The 23,527-nt window shown below is 39.4% G+C and overlaps 2 protein-coding genes across 6 annotated transcripts in view; one reads left to right on the forward strand and one right to left on the reverse strand.

Moving 5' to 3' along the window:
* The window catches only part of CENPP (centromere protein P), a 142,331-nt gene extending 141,913 nt beyond the window's left edge, over positions 1–418 (forward strand). For all 4 annotated transcript variants that reach the window (XM_035337393.1, XM_035337394.1, XM_035337392.1 and 1 more), the window contains one exon: positions 43–418. In XM_035337393.1, the coding sequence (XP_035193284.1) occupies positions 43–164 (122 nt within the window). In that variant the 3' untranslated portion in view covers positions 165–418. The remainder of the gene's footprint in view (positions 1–42) is intronic.
* The window catches only part of IPPK (inositol-pentakisphosphate 2-kinase), a 31,655-nt gene continuing 8,347 nt past the window's right edge, over positions 220–23,527 (reverse strand). For both annotated transcript variants that reach the window (XM_035337386.1, XM_035337385.1), the window contains exons 2-13: positions 17,720–17,767; positions 13,798–13,893; positions 12,947–13,013; positions 10,989–11,110; positions 10,332–10,421; positions 9,650–9,708; positions 9,147–9,219; positions 7,903–8,182; positions 6,681–6,831; positions 5,254–5,356; positions 4,669–4,748; positions 220–3,614 (exon numbers count right to left, since the gene is read on the reverse strand). In XM_035337386.1, coding sequence (XP_035193277.1) covers positions 3,389–3,614; positions 4,669–4,748; positions 5,254–5,356; positions 6,681–6,831; positions 7,903–8,182; positions 9,147–9,219; positions 9,650–9,708; positions 10,332–10,421; positions 10,989–11,110; positions 12,947–13,013; positions 13,798–13,893; positions 17,720–17,767 — 1,395 coding nt within the window. In that variant the 3' untranslated portion in view covers positions 220–3,388. The remainder of the gene's footprint in view (positions 3,615–4,668; positions 4,749–5,253; positions 5,357–6,680; positions 6,832–7,902; positions 8,183–9,146; positions 9,220–9,649; positions 9,709–10,331; positions 10,422–10,988; positions 11,111–12,946; positions 13,014–13,797; positions 13,894–17,719; positions 17,768–23,527) is intronic.

Here is a 23,527-nt window from a genome sequence, read left to right on the forward strand (position 1 = left end):
ACCTGTTTGAAAATAATGTTCACTTCTACATTATTCTTGTAGTCTTGACACAGAAAATGGCACCTATAGAAAATGCACCTACCTGCTTCCGAAGCATGCTGCTGCTGTTCGGAATTGAGACAACTATCGAGAATCTGATCAAAGTGACTGGCTTGGCAAAATGAATTCCAGCATTACTTACAAGAGGTAGCAATTTCAAAAGTCATTTTAATTAAGATATTGTGTTATGCAGTCTATAATTTTATTGAATATAAACATTAAGTTATTTTCCATTTAGAAACCATACTCATAAAACATGCTATCTGTACAATTATGGCACGTTATATATAAATTGTCATGACATGAAAATAAATACAGCCATTTAAATACAAAAATGCCAAATAAAATAGTTACATGTACAGAGTGATTTCATTATAAATTTATCTTTCTGAATCATTAATGTACCAGAGTGGTTTATCTTTTTAACATTTTCTAGATAGCTGGAAAGTGTTAAAAGATCATGCACTGTCAAAATCAAGTCCATAAAAAGTGGAAGTTTCATTCACAGCTCTGTAAAAGTACAGTGATTTTAAAATGACTAGAGAACAATAAGAGACTCAAAGAGTTAAATAGCTTTCTTATTAAATTAGGCTGGAAGCAGGCAAATAATTTGAAGATTTTCAAGAAACATTATGCTAAAAAAATGTAATTGTATGAAGTAACTTTTTTCCATCGCATAAGTTTTGGGTAGAAACAGCATTAAACTAAACAAGAAAGGACCATTATACTGTCATAACAAGAAGTGGGTGAGTTCGGTACTGCTTGCTGTGAACACTAGGTCATTTTTTGTTTGTTTTACTTACGGGAGAACTTCTAGTAGATAACACACTATGAAAGCACCACATTTCATACCTTTGTCCCTGAAGAAGCAAAACAGAATAGACAGACACCTTGTAATCTTCCTTCACTTCCGTCAGAGGTACCATTTGCTGACTTGTGAACTGTCAGCATTTTTCAAGAGTTATTGCCCTGCTCGATCACAACCAAATGACATTGTCCAAAGCAAACCTATACAATCTGAAATCACGTACTTCGTACATGGAGAGTAACACTTGTTCCTAGAATCAAGGATCAAAGATAAGAACTATGTGGAATCTTGAGTAATTTTAAGAGACCTCCTTTTCAAGTCCATAGCTGCTACAATCATGCAAAAGCAGTGCTACTTCCTGGTCTGTATGTTCCTTATGACAAAGTATGCAGCAGTCATGAAACAGGTGTAGAAATCAAGAATTAAACCGACTAATTTCAAAGCCACAGTATGTTTATAATACCATAGTTTTAATAAGCCACTATCTGATGGAAATAGTCTCCTACTGTTCTGGAAGGTTAGGAAAAACTGACAGAACAGATTGGTTTGTGGTAGAATCTACAGTGGAACAATGCCAGAGATTAAGTTTTGATGATCAGCAGCTCTGTAAAATATATCATTAGGTATAAGGCAGGCAGATTTCAAGTTTGGAATGCAGCAGACAGGCAAAATTCATTGCTACTTTACCCACTGACATATTACTGGTTTAGCTAGTTTTGCGCAACCTTTACTTTATTCCATCTTTATCTCTTTCTTGCATGAAAATGAAACTGTTTTATCAGCAAACACACTTCTGTTTGCATAAGAAATGTGTTTAAAGTTACAACATATAAAAAAAAAAATTCAGCTGCAGATAATCTTTCCCCAAGTTCTCTAACAATTGGAGGGTTTCTGATATTAAAAAAATGGACTTTTCCCCTGGTTTTCTTTCAAAAGAAGGGGTTATTACCATTGTTAACTACAAGCTTATTACACTGTTGTAGTATCACATTTAAGTAAGAGCAGCCCATGACCCCATTCCAGAAAGGCATGCTATCACCTGGAACTGGCCTGTAAGCCTGCGCATATAATTCACTTCCCACTACAAGGCCCTACTGCGATATGATTGCTGTTATTCTGCATTTCGTATTTCTTCCTTGATTTGAGCCAACCTACAGCATTTTACAGTTTTGCTTTTTAAATTTCAGGTAAAATGGAACTCAAACATCACACTGAGACCCTAATATAAATACATTTTTTAAAATGTTAACCTACATTATTTTGAAACAAATATTACCAGTAATACTGTATACAGGTAGCAGTAGCTGTATACAGGTAACGACATAGCAGTTCAGTGTAGCTTGAGTAGCATCTCTCTGCACATTTTAGGGAGCGTAATCCCCAAGCATGTGGGAAAAGTGGCTATAGATTTTATCACACTGCCCACAGTTTGAGCGTATCCTCAGTTTCCAGCTCAGGATCTTCTTTGTGGATGGCTTACTGCAACATCCCTCGGGCTTTCAGCTGTACATATCAATGTTTACAAAGTGAAGTCATCGTTAAGTTGCTGAAGTAGTGATACAAACGTAGTTCCAGTACTCATCATGAGAAAGTGACCCCCCCAGCTTCTGATAGTCACCTTTTTTTCTGTCACTTAAAAAGAACAAGCTGGAAAGCAGATGGTCATGCTACGCGATAGGTGGGATGTCAGTGAAATAATGCCAAGCAAATGCAAAGAGCAATTGACACGTTCTGAAAGACCTAAAGTAATCTGGAAAATTCAGAATATATTATTCCTATCGCTCAGTTTCTATTAGGTAAGAGCGAGCTGTGGTTTCACCTTAAATAGCAGCACATAACGTATAGAAAATAAAAGACCAATAGGTCAGACAAGTTAAGCTCAGCTATCAATCACATAAAATTCAAAAATGCTTACCTTTAACCCTTTTCACTTAGTTTCAGAAGCTTTAGGTAGATACAAAGTGATCACAAAACTTCTGGAGGCAGTCTGGTTGTTCTTAACCTCATGCATTAGTACTTAAGTGTTCTGCAGTAACATGGTAGTTCCATAGATCAGCAACACTTGAATAGCCACTTCAGCTGTATTTTCAGTGGACTTAATGCTAAAGTTTAGTATTAGGTTTTGTCAGAGCACTTCTTCTTCCTAGTAGGTATGAGCACAAACGCCCAGGCAATTCTCTTGTTAGTAATTAGGTTTTCTATGTTAGTGCAACACCTCAGGAAACCTGTAATTCTGTGCTCTTTCAATTCTAAGGAAGTGGACTTTTAGTAGTATTTTGATCTCTCCTCTAGCTTCAAGGTATGGCACGTTATCTGTTCTGTCATGTTAAATACATTCATTTAGGTTACATAGCAAATGCATGTTTTAGTGCTATCCCATGTCTTTGAAAAGGCATACCAATTAGAAACCATTTCTTAAAGCAAAAAACATTCACAGCTGAAAAATGCACTGAACACAATAGAAAACAAATCACCATAATTGTATTCCATTAATCTCTCACTTTGCAGCGCGTTCCAATGAAAATAACCTTAAGGAAACAGTTAAACTTTGTGGAGAACTAATGTGCAGTCTTCGTTCTCCTTGAAGAGACTGGACATAACTGGGTCGTCTTTGGCCTGTACATTCTTCAAATAATAGTTTACTATCTTGCCATCGAGTTTGTACTGATGAGGAATGCTTTCATATGGTTTAAGATCAAGGTCCAGGACAGAAACAGAAAAAGTGAATCTTGATTTGGATGCTAGTACCACAGGTCTTTGCTCAGAGCTGGAAAACAAAACCGTATTGCACAGCTGAGTCACCGAAGTTAGGATTTTTCATTCACATGTCCCAAGTCCCCTTACAGAAGTAACTCTCATATTCATTTTACAACTTTCATGAAAGCCTAAGAAAATAAATTTCAATGTAGCACTTAGGAAACTACAGCTCCAGCTTAAACAGTCTTAAAGTAAATTTGCTGGTTCTTCTTCCAGTCATTTTCCTTTCAGCTACTGTGGAGTTTAAGTCAAAACGTTACTCACAATACTCACAATTAGTCTGTCTCTGTATTTAGTGAATACACTAAATATCACTGTTGCTAGGTGAGACTGCATACAAATCAAGAGCCTTATTAATTAGCAGAAGCTGAAAAAATTACTGCAACTCTTACCTAGGTTCAAGGTAATACAATTTAGTATCAGAACTAGTGTCCAAGCATATCGAAGGATGGAGAATTTAGTAACAAACCAACTTTTGCAAGAGCCATCTCCCTCATGAACCTTTTACTCAAGAACTGCAGGGCAAACACAGAAGACCACATGCTCTGAAGTAAACTCCCCTATGTAAGAGCAAGGCTTACTGCTGACACAAGTCAGAAGAGGTAACACTACGGCAAAGCCTCTTGCCTTACAGTAGATGTCACCTCCTAATTATTGCCTTGTTTCTACTGATATGCTTAATATAGACGTCTAATTAAACAGTTAAAAGCAACTTATCTAGAAAAAATCTCTCAGATGAGGACGACAAGGCAGAAAAATTCTACCTGGCTAAATACCACGTATATCTACCATGAACAATCAACTCAAACTTCACTACGGGAGTAAATATAAAAGCTTGACCTTTCTATCAATTTAAAACTCTTCAAAAACAGGCGTCTACCCTGTCTTAAATCAGGACCTTACCAATTCACCCACAGCCAAATATTTGGACACACACACACACAGAGGAAAAAAAAACAAAACAAAAAAACACTTTTCAACAGTTACATGAATTTACTGAACTGTGTAAATTTATCTTCAGATTCATAATGAATACGAGTCATTCAAAAGCAGATAACCCTTACCATTCGTCTTGTAGACAAGGTGAAAGGGAAATCATGATGGAGCAGTCTTTAGCAGTCATCGCTATTCTGTACTGTTGCACCTACACAACATAGAAATGACAAGAATTTTCCATTATTATCTACCTTTATATAAAGCATATACCGTTCTTTATGTTCTTTCAAACGCCACTGGTACACTTAGTATGTTACTCTGTTGGTAGTTAAAGAGCTGGAAGTTATCTCTATAGCAGATGTTTAGCAAGAACAAGTGCTTTTACAGCATCCTGTGTAAGAACCATGTTTATTTCTACAGAAATGTCTTTTCCTGAAGGCCAGAGATGCACCTGGTCATGTAAATGCCTCCTCAGCCTAGACAGGAAATAACCAGCTTTTTTTTTCCCCATGAACAGGTGCTAAATATGCTTGATTTTAAGTGTTTCTGCTGTATAACATACAGCTTGGCACCCTGTCAAAACTAAGCACTTTTACCTGTACAAAATGCTAACAAGACAGCAGTGATGCTAACATATCCACCGATTTCAGTTAGACAAGTGTTGATTAAAAACTGTCAGACAAAAGTTTCAACAATATATACAGGAAAAGTACCTTTGTCAATGCAAATGCTATTGTCCCGTCATCTTCAGTTGAAAGATCTAGCAGCTTCTCATAAAATGCTTCATTGTAAGGCCCATCTATCTGTAATGTACTTCTAAATAAATTTTAAAAGAAGATTTACAGACAGCCAAGATGATTTACTGATTGCCAGTGAGATCTTTCTTCAGCAGCCCCGATGTTCCGATTAGAACATACCAACACGAACACCAGTAAAGACGGCAACAGGTTAATTAACACCCTGAGCAATCCCTATTATCCTCATTTTGCTTAAGATCTGCTACTGTTTGGGTTTGGGTATTTGGTTTTGGTTTGTTTGTTAGTTTGTTTAAGATGGATCACTCTTAATTCACTCTCAGCTCTGTATCACAAAAACAGTATTTTTTAGTGAAAACTGGAAAGTTTCAAAGTTCGTAACCGTGGAAGTTCCCAGAAAGCTGTGCTGAAAATAGCAGGGCATAAACTTTCTTACGAGGCCCTGCTCCCCACCCCCCCGGTTCATAATGTGTGCAGGTGCTTGATGTGCTAGCAGCGGGCTTACTCAGTCTCCTTCCTTCCTATGTTAAGTACCTGGACTCCTGAAAATATGAACCCATAAAAATGGGGTTTTAGAGCATACAAACACCACATAGATGAAAGAATGCATTTTCAAGTTACTTGCTTCACGTACAAACATCCAGGTAAGCCACACTGCAAATGATTTAAGCAGAACTTCAGGCCGGTGCATTGCCTCCCAGAAGGAGGCAACAAAGGAACCCAGAAGAACCAAAGGGGCACAAAGCTGCACCCTCTTGTAAGCGAAGCCAGAGTGCCCTCTTGTGATCACTGGCAGAATTACAGGCAAGTGACCCCTCAAAAATGCAAAAAAGGCGTCAAAGTTAAGGCTTTTGATAGTGATTATTCCAACTAATAAACGATATTTTAGAACTAATTTAGCAGCTTGCAATATTCAATATTTGGTCACCAGGCAAGAGATGTAGCAAGATAAAGATTCTTGTGTCTCAAGTATGATTTGATCACTTGTGATCTGGCATTTTAAGCTACTCTTACTCTGAACAAGGTGAGGCTGAACCAGAGCAGATATTAATTAGTCCATTATCCCTTCAAATGTCCTGTTAGATCCTGCAAGTTCAGTTTGGATTGTTGCTGAATATCAAATTAAGGGTTTCAAAGGCACAGGCAGTAGGCAGACCAGTACGACTTGAGAATGACTGTAAGAGTGCCATTATTGCTGCATTTAATGCCATTATCAACTCCCATGTTAGCTGGCATTTCAAGTTAGACACTCAGAACACGCAATACCAGTACTGATGGTGACACACAACATACCAAAAGGTAACAAATAGTTGCATCTGCATAGATGCAAAGATGTCTTGTCTGCAAAGCTATTTAATCAGAACTGACAAGACACCAAATCTTACCTCTCTTCAGGAAACTCCTCTAAGTACTGTTCAACTCTAGTGTACAAAGGATAGAGTCCTTCAATATCCAGCATGTCAAGCATCTGAGCCTGAAGGGTTTTATAAAGGAGACAACCCTTTGGTAAGCCAGAGCCTTCCAATTTATGTTTACCTAGAAGAAAATATGTTTTTAAAAAAAGGCAAGTATGATGTCTTTGTTTTGCTTCATTTTGCTATCACACGTACTTATTCACAAAGCAAATGCAAATATGCTTCAGACCAGGCAAAGACAAAAAGCCAAAACACTTCCATTTCCAAACACTAACATAGCAGGTGCCTCTACTTAATAGCACATTTAAATAGCACATATTTGGCTGTAAAATACCACACTTGCTATACAACTCTACAAGTTATTCAGATTAAAACAAACACTTCCATTGCAATCTACAAGAAATTTTTTGCAAGTTTGAAGCCACCACAAATTTGGTTTCAACAGTACAAACTGCTGGCAGAGAGTAATTTGGCAAAGAGTCTCTTTCATATAGTATAAATTGAATCATATTTGGTATTTGTGTAAGATAGATAGTGCTTTCTCCACACAATACAGCAAAAAGCAACCAGCAGTACAACAGATCTTCCTCAAACCAGATCAAGAAACATGCTATTTGTATAACTGGAGTAACTAGCAGCATCTTGACCAATTCAAACTTTATGAGGAATTAACATGATACAGTCTTCCAGCTCTCGTTTCCCATTTTTCCCTCCAGTATTCATACCTTCTCTTTACCAGGAGTGGTGTAGCAGAAGAAAAAAAAAGTGAGCTACATACACCCTAGCTGGCAAGTCTGACAGGAGGAGCAAGGAAAGGCACAAAACAGGTGCTACGTAACAAACTAAAAGCAGCCAGATTTCATCACATACAACATAAAAATTCCCCAGTCATTTAAAATAACCTGTTACCCGCTCAAACGGGTATTTTCTTTAATTTATCCTCTGCTCTCTTCCGAATTCATTTTTATCCCGGTCAGCAGGTACAGTGCTAAAAGTTCTTGCTGCAAGGTCACACTAAAAACAATTATTTAGCAGCTATGCAGCTCAGGACTTTTTTTTTTAAAGAAGAAATCACTAAATTCCCACTATTTCAGTTCTCACACCAGTATTAAAGACCAAATGAGAGGCAAACATCCAAATCATTATGTGATAACATTTAGTTATTGCTATTGTTCAAGTAATTATTTCTTACCATTTCTTACTAGCTCCTTATTAAAAGCACTTGCTTCACAGTAGCTTCTTCCTTGTGAAATGGGAACTGTCTTCATATCACCTGCCCTGCAGGCATCAGTACTACTTAGTAGCGTCATAGTTATAACATGGATTAGTTCTTTAACAATTGTCCTTGTACAGTGTGGTCCACTGACCAATCCATTTGAAGGGAAAAAGAAAGGTTTTAAGTGACGAGCAAGTTCGTTCCAGTCAGATACACATTCCTGATCATCTTTACAGCCATAAATTAGTTCCCCGTTCTACAAATGGAAAGGAGAGATTGAGATGCTTCATGAAATACAGTTACTCATACTTAGTTAAAGTATCAGATTTAATCTTTTTAAATGACACATGAAAGAGTTAGTGTAACTAACAAATGCACGCACTCACTTAAGTTTACTCAGATACCCCAGGTAACAACCTTCGAATTAGGACCAGAAAAAAAGACAACAAACCATGTAAGTCACACGCTACTTACTCAACTTAATAAACCGTAAGTAATCAGAACAATTGAAGTGAAATGATACTTAGCTAGTTTTCCTATTTCTTCTTTTTGAATAATGGCAATAGTGAAAAAGTGCAATGTTAAACAACCTTCGTTTAAAAGCCAAACAGGAAAAGGAAAGTTATAATAAAAAGGGACAGAAAAATCCTATTTACCTGCAGTCTAATGGAAAAATAGGACAGTTCATACAACTTTAAGGAATTCAAGTAGTTGGTTTAATACTTGAATAAACTGAAAATAATTTTATTTCTTAGAATTAATCTGAAAATCCACATAATTCATCACTTACTGCTTTATATTTTCCCTACATTACTTCCACATAAAAAGGTGACTTTTTTACTCCTTCAGTGAGGCATGCTGTGCATTTGACTGGCATGAACGTTGTAATTGTAATTTCCAAAAATACTTGTAGCGACATGTGAAGTTCTCTACCTTCTTTGTCCTGAGGCATACAAAGTTTTAAAATGGTCATCTTCGAAAGTCTTTTTCTATTAGTTGTTCCTTGGTGATTCATTCCAATTAGTTGGTTCTGGGAAACTCTTATTTACCTGTCCTAACTTGAAATCTAACTAAGGATTTTTCCATTTTTCCATTCTCTTCTACTTCATGGTCCATGAGTGATGGTGCCAATTAAGCAGTATCTTGACTGTTCAGGTGCCGAAGTCAAGTTGTTTAAACAAGGCAAAAAAAGGCAAGACAGAGACAGATTTGATTCTTACCTTAAATATTTTCAAGTTGTTCTGTGCCTCCTGTAATAAGCTCTTCAAAGCAAAGTGCATTCTTTGTTTATTTCTGGGGGGAAAAAAAAAAAAGCAAATAAGCATCCAAGAATGTTTTATCACCACCATTAGATATTTACACCCATGCCTGGAGGACTCTGTTCAGTCAGAAGTAAACACACCCATTACACATTGTTACTCATGCTAAAGTCACTGCAGAGACTAAGAAACTATTGGAAATTAGAATTTTAAATCTGGGTAAATTAAAACACTTCTGAGGTTTCATGTTATGGAGCAGAAGGTACTGTTGTGTTAATTAAGGAACTCTGATTCCTGAAATAGGTGTTAGGAGGCACATAGCACCAGAAATATTCACTGTAAAAGTCAGACAAGCAGGCATTAATCATTTTTAATGCTACTGGGAAACTCAAAGTAATCTGAGAAAGAAATCTACAATGGAATTTTTTTTGGCAAAAACACAATCGAGTCACACAACTCCTTACCCTGAGAAGAGGTCCAATGGGCAATATTTACTTGGTCGCTTCCATTTTCCATTTGCTACCTGTTGAAAAGCAAAACTACTCTTGTTAATCACTTTCTGTAATAACTGTCCTCAGTTATTTTAAGGCAGGTGTGTGGCGCTAATATCCTCTCTTCAGAAGTCCCATGACATTTAAACCCCTTGGACTTACAGCTCATGACTACGAAGTGTCACCGTTGTCATATTTACCTCAAATCACTCAAACTGCATTCACAAACGGAAAGCAGGAAGAAAGGTCACATTAAATTCCAATAAGGCACGGTGAGAGGATTTCAGACACATAATGGACATTGCTCAAATACATTCCACGTGTTACATGCTGCTTTAGGGTATGGGATGCCACCATGCATTCACTGAGCTGTATTTGAGAGGAAAGCTGACGTAGGAGTTTACCTAATCAACAGCTTCAATAGTCCCCAAAGACTAATGTTGTATTTGTTTGCTTCCAACTTCCCACAGAACTTTTTCCATCTCTCACTAAACAGACTCACACCCAGCAACTCAGACACATATCCACCTACCATTGTTAGTCATATCAGAGGTTTAAGCAACAATATGCAAGTTTCAACATGAAATAAGATTAGAACTGTGAATAAAACATAGTACTGTCAAAAGAAAACAGGATGAAGACCACAAAAAATTACCTTTAGATGCTGATGCATACAGTAACGACACACCTTGTGCTTTATCTCTTGTGAAACGTGGCTGGAAAAAGGAATGAAGCCACACTTCGGCTAAAACAAACAGAAATGATTACAAATAGAAATGCATTTCCTTATACAAAGGGCACACAATATGCAAATCTTTCAAGTATTTACACAGAAAAAAATTATAAATCACCACCTAATACTCCAGGGTTTTATGTACATCACTGGACATTATTCCCAATTATTTTAGAGTGCTCATAGAAGAAATAAGGACACGCAAAATTCATAGAATCATAGAATCATCCCGAGTTGGAAGAGGCCCATAAGGATCATTAAGTCCAACTCCTCGCACCGCACAGGTCTACCCAAAAGTTTAGACCATGTGACTAAGAGCACAGATTGCTGTGGCCTACGAAAGAAGCCTACTAATACCTAGGAATTTACCAAGTTTCAAAAGATCAGGAATGTGGGGAGGGAGCGGGGATGATATTTTATCCTATGGGTCACAGCAAAAGCAGTGAGCTATGCCATATCCTCCTGCTGCATTTCTTCAAATCTGCTCTGGTCAGTACACGCTTAAAAACTGTAAACAAACAAAAACACACACACACACACAAAAAAAAAAACACGGAAGGATTTTCTCCTATTCAGTACCTTAATCTCTATGCAGAGGATTGGCCGATGTTCCACAAAACGATAGGTCTGCAGCCTGGTAAGATTAGGAAGGCACATTGCATAACCACTAAGTGTGTCCATATCTTTATCACAGCGAGACTCTAGAGAGAAAAAAAACCACCACTGAGAAAATTAAGTGTGTGGATATTTATTTTACACTGTAGTTATGTTGTTCAGCAGCTGAGGGGAGAAAGAAATGAAACAAAACACACACACACACAAAAAACACAACACAAAGGCAGGATACAGTTTAGCAGGATTTAGCCAGTTACGCACTTGCATAAATCTGGCCTTCCCATTAGCAATACCCATTTTCTCTTTCCTCAAAAGTGTCATAAAGAGTGCTTCAAGAGCTGCTTTTAATGGCCTGTTTCCCGCTCATTTTAAGAAACTTAGCAATGAGAGGCCTGAAACAGCAAAGGAGTGGCCAAGGTAGAGATTTATAACTGTATTCAAAGCCACGATCTCGTGTTTGCTTACTAAAATTGCATGCAGTAGCTACCATCCCTGGGCCTGTGGACATGGACAGGCATATCAATGGTGTCAGGCAAAAGTTGAGGAGAAATTGTAAATCTAAACAGAATCCACAGGTGGCTTAGCTCAGTTCCTCAGTTTGCATGTAGTGCTTCTGCAAGGTTTCAAACATTTGTCCCAGGCTTGAAATCAAGATGCAATGTACTAAAAAAAAAATACTGATAGGAAGCAATTAACTGAAGAACCACCTCTGAAGGAGCACTAGTCTCCCTAACATTCCAGTGCTTACAACAAAATAATAAATAGGACAAAAACAACTTAAAAGAAACAAGTTAGGTTCCTCCTCCTTAAAGGAGGATTCCCAATTCTGTGATAGTTTATAGCAAGAATTTCTTCTATTAAGACCACTCAAAAATAGTATTTTTGAATATAGTCCCGATAAACAGTCAAAAAGGTTTCAGACTAAGGTTGCAAGGAGTTACATAGATTGAAGCCTTGAAATAACCTCCCTCTACACACCTTTGGGGAAAGGTAACAGGACAGAGAAAGGTCTGTGAGATTTGAATTCAAATTTAATGAGAACATACAATCCTAGTTTTTCAAATATCTCTGTTGCTAAAAAGACAGAGAATACATGTGTTCAGTTAACAGCATCTGTTCCTAAAAAAAATAAAAATAAATAAAAGCCCATTCTGAAAAATAGATCACAATACAAAAAAAATCACAGAAAAGGAAGCCTCCTTAGGCACCAGCCTGCAGACACATGCAGTACTTCACTAGGATGAGCAAGAGGAAACTTCTCTTTTTCAACAAAATGATTGTAAACAAAGTACATCCATTTTCAAGTAAATTCTATCATTAAATTCTTCTGAAGTATCATTGGTTTTGTAACTTCTGCTTTTTATTTTAGCAACTTTTATTAGGCACAGTATTAACTTACCTTGCTGGTTTCTGGCACTGTGAAACTGTCGGTGACAACATGTCAATACAGAGTGTCCTGCCCTTTCCATAGGTAAATTAAGTCACCTTTTCCCAAGGATCAAAGGTTTCAAAGAACTGGCTACACTTACCAAAGGATTTCATATCACATCTTTCTTCAATGAACTCTCCTGAAACAAGTTTCTGAGCCTTCTAAAGAAGGCTTGAGAAAACAGTATTTTAATATGCATCTTCCACCGCCCTCGTTGATCTTTCTAAAGGACTTCAAGAGCAAGGTAAAAAGCTTGTTCAGGAATTAACAAACACAGGCTTGAAGGGGATCCCTTTCTCCAATTTGATCAAACCGCTATCAGATGTGATTGTAAAGCCTGGAACACACCCATTTGTCCACAACAAATTTTCAGCTTTTCATTGTTTTGGTACTGAAAGAAGTTCCCTTATGTTCTGAGTTATGATGCTTTTTTATTATAAAGCACAATGTTTTTATGGCTTGAGGAATGACCCTCTTTTAATGGGGCACTTACCTGGCCTCTCTGGCTGAATCTTTAAACAGAGCTGTCTTACGAAGTCTAAAGGCAGTTGAATAATTTCCTATTAAAAACAAACAAACAAAAAAAGTAAATGTATGTATTTCGACACAAAGATTAATACCCAGTCTGGGAGTCTTAAAATGGAATACCGAAGTTCAGTGGATGTTAACAGCAGCATACTGAACTATACAATGAGCAGCCGCTCCCCCAGGTTAACCACCTATATACCACCTGTACCTGAGTTCACAAACAACACTGTGAAAACAAAATGGAATTTTAACAAATGCATGAAAAAACATCATTTTTCAGGATGAGTTTAATGTTCATGAAGAAACTCGCATCATTTCCCAAATGCAACAGACCCACTTCTGGCCGGTGTCTCGCTCCCCACCCCTCCAAGGCAGAATTGTGCCGATGAGGTTCCAACCCTCACTTCCCCACTCAGGTACCTGATGGTCAGTTAAACAGATCTCGCCACCCTGAAGTGCATGGCAAGGCAAGTTACCTCTGACTGCACACAAATCTAGACAGTTTGTGTGAACCCGAGTCCTCCCCTTATTTTGCAAAGACAGTCTCAAAATCTATCTTTCTTACCTCTCACCTTGCACAGGGCCAACAAATGACCACTTGTTTCAGTAGTCGCTTCAAACAGCTCAAGCTACAGAGTACAATCCTCATCAGCACAAAGCACGATCTTTGCTCTTAACCAAACGCTTCTTGTGTGTGTAGCTTGCTCGAGAATATCTGTAAACCCTATTAACTGCTTTCAGTGCCATTCAGTGTTCCTGAAAAGACTGTATAGTTTACAATGCATAAGCCATTTATTTTAAGAATAGAACATTTACCCCATGGTGAACATAATTCTCCCCAAAGAACTGCTTCATGACATGTTTTCCAAAGTCTACGATGTTTTGCAGATGGTGTAGTATTTCCTCTGAAGTCTGGAAGAAAGAAACATAGTAATTAAATTATGAAATAATGATAAACAACACTCGATGCATACGCGTACTCGTCACAGACTTAGCAAGCCAATTAAGTCAGTACATGTTGAAATTAAACGGACACACACAACTTGTGCTACGTTTGTTTCCCTACTGCTCTTTAAGAGGCTGGGATAGCCACAGTAACAGTCAGAGAAGATGATTATTCAACTTAAGTTTCAGAGGAAAAAAGGACAGAGAAAATCTAAGAAGTGGAAGCTGGAGAGGTGACTCAAGATCTATTAATAGTCCTCAACAACTCAAAGATCTGTAAGTAAAAGTAGAGACGCAGCAAGCCTCTTTACCCACAGGTTGAGTTCAGGAGAGGCTTGGTATGCTACAAAATACTTCACCTGGAGGTTCAGAAGAGAATGGCCCAAAAGACTGAGCCAAATCCCAAACGTTTGCACAAACAAAACTTGTTACCTGTCCCAAATGCTGCCCTAGACAATGAGAACTCTTAGTATAGCACCATCTTCTATTAATTTTACGCTGTGCATCTATAAAGAAACACCAAAGTTCTTCCACACGATAAAAACGCCAAGCTAGACAGAAACGAAGCTGCCGGAGTACCAGCAGCGGGATGGCCACATTGGCGTGGTCTCACCTGGACAGACTTCTGCACCTCGGAGAGGCAGCAGAGAGCCCGTACATGAGAAGCTTTACAGTATGTAAAGTATGTCCCCGGTCCTTTAGCATACTCTGGTTCTCTGCACACTGCTCTACTGGTACTACAACCTCCAAGCTCCCTTCCTGTATCTTCTGGAAAAAACACTCCTCTGCCTACACTACAAAGCACTGAACCATACAGGTGTGCTCCTGGGATTAAGTTACAGCAGAAGAAGAGGAGGTGCAACACTGACGTCCCGTTAGAAAATCACAGAGGAAAAAAAAAAACATCAACAGGAGAAAAAAAAAAATAAGTTTGGTACTCTGCACCACAGAACAGAGTACGAGAAAATAAAATGCTAGGAGGACTTCACTCAGGTAATGACAAAGACTGGAGGGAGAACCAGGGAAAGACAACATCCAGCACAAATTAAACGTGTAAGGAGGATAAAGCAAACCATCACTAATCACACAATTTTAATAACTTTATTCTATAATACCATTACAATAGGTACATTTTTTTTCCACCAGGAAGGGTTACCTAACAAATTTACACCAATTGCATAACTCAGATTATTCTGTTACCGTAATTCAGGCCTGCTGAGACTGCATACCAAGTTTAATACTCTTCCCGTAGCAGAATTAATTTTCCAGACTGAAAGAGCAATTCACAACACTGCAATACACCACAACGCTTCCCAGAATGAGGCTGCTGCTGCATGTTGCTGCAGTACTCCAGCCTTTTACTTCAGTAGCACACAGTACTACATACTGGGACTTTATTATGTAGCGCGCTACAAAAAAAATAAAAAAATTTAAAATCCTTTGCAGCAAGTAGAAGTCCAATTTTCCCCAAACACTTGCACAGCACTTCTATCATTCTATAAAGGCCAGGACAGCACTAATTCTTCAAAATGCCTGGCGTACTGTAAGTGGAGTTATTTCTCAGAACAGCTCTCCCTGAATCCTTTTAAGAGAGCCAAAATAAGCTTGGAGCCTCCTCAGAACAGGCAATCTTCCACTGCTTGAGTTTTACAACAAAACACACACTGATGGCGCCTGAGTAACTTTCTCAGCTGCAGTCGTATGATCTAAAGAAGTGCCTTTAAGAGAAAATAATTAATAGGCAACAAGATAAGTAAGCAGACCACCCACACAGGTAAGAAAAAGCCTATTTTTAAAGCAGCATTGCTCAGCCTGTGTTCTGCAGGAAGGCCAGCACCCATCACGAGTGCTGAGCACACCTACATCCACCAGAGGTGGCTGCCAGCAGCCCAAGCTCCTTCGCTGCTCCCCACACAAGGCAGAGAGCAGTGCCGGGTACGTCCCTGTTCCTCTGCGCTCACCCTGCTTTGACACCTGCCCACATCCCTTTAACAGCAAGTGTATTGGGAACACTGCAAACAAGAAATAAAAACCAACTAACAAACTACTGGAGCACCATTTTTTCTAACATTAAAAAACACAAAGATGAAAAACTTTGAAGTTCCAGCCAGTTCACTTGACCAAAAACACCAGAACTCAGAGGTTCCATATAATAAAAAGACAAACATCCACTCATACGAAAGACTCGTGTACACTAAAATTAGCAACATGCCATTGAAGGCATTCCGTGAGTCCTGATACTTGGTATTCTACTCAAGAAATGCAATCCCTGGTTATATTATTTATTATCAGTACTTTTCATTCAAACACTTAATTGTAACAATAAAATTAAAACTTGTGATATCATCACCTTGTTTAACTGCTAAGTTATGTAGTCCCTAATTCATTACCAAGCAGTATAAACACAAAGCAGTACTTGGTTTTTTATAAAACCTTTTCCAAAGGAGTTAAACAGCAGAGACCGAGGTGCACGTCTGAATTTCAGTATGCCTCCTACTGGAAAGTACTTTGCTTCAGCTGGTTCTTTCAGCGTTGTTTACGCTGGATGAGCTACATGCAGAAATGTATCACCTTATATCCTAACTGACCTCACACCAGACAGGAATATAAGTTACACCTAAAAAACATTTCTTCTGTACTGCTGTCACATTGCTCTAAGGTTGTCCCCAAACTCTGCTTCGGCAGGGCCACACTCATTGCTACATCAGATACAACCCCGAGGAACACCTACTGCGATCGATCTCTATGCTTGGTGGGATTCTGAGCAATTTTATTCATCTGATTATGCAGGAGAAAAAATAACTCAAGAATCTTAGGACTGTTCAAGAAGTAAAAGAACAGCATGCCCCAGGCATTTTCCCTTGTGTTTCACTATTCCAGTCCAAAAACCTACATGCACAGCAAAAAAGTTCACAGAAGTATCATCAACTTCAGCTCCAAGATACGTAAATGTGAAGTTACTTCCCAGCTTCCACTGCAATTTCTTCCTGACATGTCAATTTTTAAAAAACCATTAGTATGCAAGAATATCTTCAGAGTAAATAAATAACTAAATGCTGGTACCTCACGTGTTTTGTTCTTTAAATAAAGAGCCACAGACTGCTTTGTATTCAAGCCATTCCCCGCACCTCTCAAGTAATGGGCCATAGACTACTCACTAGGTTAGAGAAATGGCAGGATTTGAACCTCCTGCCTCTTTTGCTCTTTTATTTTTTTCCCTGGGAGCACTGTGCTGACACTTCATTTTTACCCATCACCTCTGATTCTTGATCAATTTTTATCCCTTTTAAAGCAAATCTAAGGTAACCCCCTTCAGTTCCTTTCTCAAGCAGAAAAATCTGCTGCTGCAGTCCAAGAAAATGGAGGCTGCGTCCTGCTCTGCTCCTTCTGCAACAGACAGGGCACTGAAGTCGCTCAGCGACAATGGCCGTTCTTGCAGTATTTCCTGCAGCACCACTGCACTCCCATAGGTCGATAAGCACCATTAATACTTTCCCCGTTGCCACAGACATCCTTACAAAAAGCCATACCTTCTACACATTCATTGCTGTCTTAAAATTTGACCCCCACAAAGGTCATGGTATCTATCAGCAGTCACATAATCTTAGTTACGTAAGAAGATCTCAAATTTCCTTCTGTTGCCAAAACTCCTGAAACACAAGCACGTTTAAAACATCCCCTTTTTCTTACTCCTGTCGGTCGCAGTTCTTTTGCAGATTTCCTATCTCTCCTCAGACAGTTTTTTTTTTAGCTTACCTGGGGGCTTTTATCACCAGGAGGTGTTGAATCTTACCTTATTCTGGTTTGGCGGAGACTTCAAAAACCGCAGCACCACACAGCGCTAAAGAAAGATGGGAAAGAACATTGATTTCATTAGTATCTAAGTGCATCAGAGCATATTTCATCTGAACACCACAGATGTCTGATTCCCCAGTCTAGCTCATCTAAGACACTGCGGGGGGGGAAAAAAAAAGGCATTTTAAAGGCTTGATTCACTCAACTCGAAATCAAGCACACCAACTTCTGCTCCCAGATTTGCCACAGCCTCCTCTACTGACCTTAACAAGGCAGCCACTCTGCTTCCTGTCACCAGCTGTAAAAGGGAGAACACTCCCTGAGCTTCTGTCACTGGAAGTCTGCAGTGTCAGTTGTGACTTCCACTAAAACACAGCATCAAACAAAAATACAGAAAAACACCCTATCGTTTTTGCCCAAAAGGTCTTTGGAAAAACCTGTAAGACCCACTAAAATACCATCTGGTGATAACGTTTTGTAACAGCGTGCTGGTTTTAAGCAGATACCTTTCAGTTAGCAGCAATAGCTACACAGCTCTGCTGATACTACTGACATTAGTACTGAGAACTATTACCACTGAAAATACCAGGGGTGTATTTTTCATGCTAGTGCATTACTGATTCATTCAACTGATTCTTTACTTGCAAATGCTGTGTGCGGTTGTTGCCGTGAGGTTTTTTGTCTGTTATCTTAAATGCTTTAAGGATTGAACATCAAAGATACAGCATGCTTATCTGCATGCAAATGAAGGGCCAAATCCAGAAGAGAACAGATTTCTTAGGAAGCTGGTGCTACTCTTCACACTTGGAGGATCAGATCAACTAGATCCTAATGTTCCCCAAATTTCATTCCCTATGTGTACCCCCCTAAGCCCTTAGACCTCTTACCAACACTTTCATCAATGCACTATTTACCACCAAAGTGTTAAGTTAGTTGAATAGCAGTCCCATACAGACAGAAAGACGAAAACAACAACAAAAAACAAGAAACCAAACAAACAAAAAACCAGGCTACAAAATCAGGGAGAGGAAAAAAAAAGCAATGCATTAAAGTAGGAAAAAGTAACACATGACACATCAAGAGGCTTCACACCTTTTGAAGAACTAAGACAAGGCAGAAAAAATAGTGAATTCAAAGGAAAAACTCTGCAATTTTTTCTTTTATTAAAAAACAATCCTGCCGTCCTTTCTCTGTAAGTACGTTCAGCATTCAGTTAGCAACAAAAGCCGTCAGAATATCAAATATGACTGCCCTTATTCTTCAAAAAAAAGAATTTAAGCAAAATTCTTGCATGAAAACACAGCAGCTTGGTAACTGGTAACAAACATTCCCACCGAGCACATCACCACACTGGAGCTACAGCAAAACGTGGCCGGTTGTTAGAGGCAGCTCAGTGTGAGTGGGAGCAGCAAGGATACAGAAAGCTGCATCTCTCAGAGCACAGCGGGATGTTAACAATTGCTCCGTGCTCTAGAAGGGCACTGTATCAAGGCACAGCAACGTGAGACTTCAGCCTTATACTTAAACATCTGCTTCCAGGCAAATACTTCTTTGGCACCCTACCGTGAAACAATTGTTTGTTTGTCTTCTAAATCATAACTGAAAGTTGCTGCTTGCCAATAAAGAGAGAAGCTGTAAGAGGGGCTGCAAAAATGTGCTGAAAGAAGTCACTGGAGAAGACAAATGCGTGTGTGCATGCGCACACAACTGTTGTCTTCACGTATCTTGGGAAAAAATGAGTTGCTGGTCTTGGTCCCCAGAAAGTGATGATCATCTGCAGTATTTTTTCTTCTCTAAAGCAGTTACTACAGTTCTTGCTTTAATTTTACTTAAAGAAATCCAAACACTGCTTGCAGTTAAGCCAAAATAACAAAATATGACTGGCATCAATCTACGCACTTTGGATTAGGCAGTTGCATTATGAAGCCAGGATAAAAAACATGCATTTATTCCTTCACAAACCAATATTTGATATTGGACTACAATTTTTTGGAAATATCTTTTAAACTTCTTTCTTTTAAGACCGAGCTACTCTGCAGGCCTCCTGAATGGGGGAGTTTTCCCAAGTTAAACACAGCTGGACAACTCTATAATCCTGATACTTCATGCTTCAGGAAAAAAATAAAAATAATAAAAATAAAATAAAGTGAACTGGTTTGCATCACTGAGGCTTTTTGACTTTCAGTCTCTGGTTACATTATTAACAAAATCTGTTTAAGAGATTGTGCAAGAAACAGGAAAATTTGCATAAAACAACATCAACAACAACAACGATGATGATTATGTATTTTACTTCTACTCTACCACCTCAGCTCACACGGCTTTCGAGTAAGCTTCTGTACAAGAACATGAAGAATTGGCCCGTCCAAACATATAGCCTGGGAAATGCCACCTCAGCTTCTGCTTTCCCAAGGCACCAGGCTCATACCACTTGTTGTTACATTTCTGTTATTCTAACCAGAACAAGTGAAGGGTTTTTCTGTAGAGGCAAAACATTTTGCAGATATCTGGTTCTGCAAGTGCCCAGTGTAACAGGAAAAGAGGCTTATCTAGTTGGTCACCAACTGGTGTTCATACATGCAAGGTCTTCTGGTAGGAACCAACCCCCCTGCGGAACCAACTAAGTCCCAAGGGGAACCCCCCCCCTTCCCACCCCCGGCATCTCCTAAGTCACAGTGCCTGGAACCTCACCGGTGTTTCCATGAGCACTGCCTGCAATTTTACAACACGAAGTATTAACCTCTCTGCTATCCGCTGCTGTCAACATACTTATGTGATGAAGGCACGCGCTGTACAAGCAGAACAATAAAACCCAGAAGAGCTTTAAAGTTGTCTGTATGAAAGTCATGAGCTTCCACTTGTGAACTTGTGAAGGGGGAAAACACTCTCAAAGACTGGTAACAAATCTTTCCTACAATTAACGCCAAATAACTCGTTGCAATCGATTAGACACCACCACCACCAACAACTACTGAAGGAGATGAAGGGATGAAGCTGCTCCTCCTACTTTTACAAGACAATACCTGAAAATGTTGCAGAATTTCTTTATACAATAAAAACTGACTGTTTAGAGTCTTTAGTGTCAGGCACAAACTGAAGCACAGGAGGTTCCAGCTGAATATGGGAGGGCACTTCTTTACTGGGAGGTGACCGAGCACCGGGACAGGCTGCCCAGAGAGGCTGTGCTCCTTCTCTGGAGATCTTCCAAACCCACCTGGATGCCATCCTGCGCAACGTGCTCGAGGTGACCCTGCTCAGCAGGGGGGTTGGACTAGATGATCTTTGGAGGTCCCTTCCAAACTTCAGCCATTCTGTGATTCTTTTCCTCAACCCAAAAAGCTATCAAGAACTTACCCAAAATAGCTCTACAAATGTCAAACTTGCTACTATCACTGTGGCTAGTTAGTGCAACTTAGTCGTAGTAGATTTACACCAGTGTACAACCATTACATCTAAAAACAGTGCATTCTACCTAAATTTCAGTCAAAGGGAGAGGTAGGGGTTAAGTCAAGTTAAACAGGACTGCTATACAAGCCCTCCTTGAAGTTACTGATCTGCAAATACTAATAAATGACATTTTCCCTGGCACCAAAGATGAACTATGGACCTATTTTGCTGATATTGCTGCAGTAGAGCATTTGAACTGCACGCAATATATATGCTAGCTGAATTATCCTGACATTTGCTATTCCAAATTCATGTTCCACAACCCCTTCAATTCTAACTTTAGTTTGAGGGATTTAAACAGAAAACAATGATTTTCTATGCAGAGAATCCACCACGGGAGGGAAGCAGATGGACAAAGAGGTGTCACTGTCACATGTCAGAGAAGACAGATGCACAGAGGAATGCTCCTTCCTCTGAGAACTAATAAAACTCAGTAAAAATGTGTCCTCCGCACTGCCTAGGAACTCCAGTCAAAGCTTATCTTTATGATACTCAACAGATGACATTTTAAAGGTCTCCTCATCCAGGGTACCACTGTGGAACACGAGAGATGAACACAAACTAAACACTGGAAAATTCCATAGCTTTTGAAGGCAGTATATATGGTAATATTGTATAAAAGTGCAGGTTTCCAACTCAGTTTTCTGCTGTATAAGAACACGGATAAGATCACACAAAACAAAGTGAGGAAAGCTACATTTCCTGCCAGTATGGAGGAAGTTTAGCAATCACTCACACAAAGCGCAAGGAAGCCTTCAAAAATTGGAGCAGTGTTCTTCTATGTGGCGTAGGAGCCCCCTAGGAACAAACTTCTGATCTCTTCACATGAATAAAGATTTTCTGCCACAGCTCTTGGCTTGACACCATTCAGTACTTTAAGCCATTATTTGAGAGCAAACACCACCACAGGACTCGCTACGTGCAGCAGAGCTCCCAAGTTGCATCAGACTTCAGGCGTTCCATTACTCCATTCTGTTCGGCTACGACCTGGACCCCCAAGAGTCCCACAGTAACCCAGGTTTCACTTTATAGCGAAGCTGTCTATGATCCTGCAATACACGTGGTACCACTTCCAAAAGAACTGTGCGAACTTGCACTAGCCATGAATGAGGAAGCGTTTGCCCTCCAGCTAAGCCACCTAATCGCAGTACCTGTAAGGACGCCCAGCGATACGCCCCCCAGCGAGCGGACGGATCACCTCTTGGTGGTCACCCATGGGCACGCACCGCTGCAGCTGGGTAACACTGTACACGGCCTGACACCCTCCCTAACTGTTAGGAAAAAAAAGTAGTCCTTAACATTTAACAGTGCATCAAATACCTCATTCCTATGTCAAACAGGTGAGTTCTACAAACAGGAACATGAAAACGTGTGCTGAGCTTCCCTCCTCCACGCTGCTCCAAACCTCCACGTAGCAGCAACACCTCAAGCACCAGCGGGTAGAGCCACGTGCCTGGCAGCTTCGGTGATGTTGGAGGAGCAAGGCGTTTCAGGAGAACATTAACGGGGAGGGGGAAGCAATTAAAAGTCAAAAAAGTAAAAAGAAACAGGGATGTTGCTGCTACAGTCAGTGTCCCTGCCACATCAGCCTGCAGTATGAGAGCAGAGATTCTCCCTGTTTCCATCTCACGGCACAAACACGTGACGTTTTCACATCTGCATCTACAGAACCATCTGAGGCACTAATGTTGTGAGACGAGTTTTAAAGAGTATTTCTGTTTTTCTGTTCTTTCTGCTCTCTTCATGCACTTCCCCTACCTGGTGTCACCTTCCCTTTCACCTTAGGAAATACACTGCTAAACTGCACCGCACTCAGAGCATCCTTTCAGTGCAGAAACCTGGTAAAGACAAAGAAAAAGCAAATTTAATAGACTGGTACAATATGAAATCAAAATTCTATAACAGACATTGACTCAAGCAGCTGGTTTGGGTCAAAAAAATAATAAAAAAAAAAGCTTTGCAGCTAATCCACTGCTCATTTATGAATTTAATGTCTTCCCAACTGCTAATTCTTTTATAATAAAAAAGCTCTGTAGACCGTACTCAAGCAGAGTTGGTCCAGTCAGTGATGGTATCAACAGTCACAGCTACACCCACTTAGCCAAAGAATCACATGTAAATACGAAACTGCCTTCCTTTTTTGCGGTGATTATAGATGCTTATCTAAATACTAGTTAAACAAGGTTAACACAAGGAACGTACAGTTTCACAGGTTCGAGTGCCACTCAACTCAAACTAGTAATTGCCTCCTATTCCTAAAAACTTAATTGTTGTTTACAGCATGGTACACATCTCCTCTCTTCTTCTCCACTGATGACACACCTTGATCACATACTTGGCTTTTCAGCTGGATTCTGTA

This window comes from Oxyura jamaicensis, chromosome 12, assembly GCF_011077185.1.
Source record: "Oxyura jamaicensis isolate SHBP4307 breed ruddy duck chromosome 12, BPBGC_Ojam_1.0, whole genome shotgun sequence".
Classification (NCBI taxonomy): Eukaryota; Metazoa; Chordata; class Aves; order Anseriformes; family Anatidae; genus Oxyura; species Oxyura jamaicensis.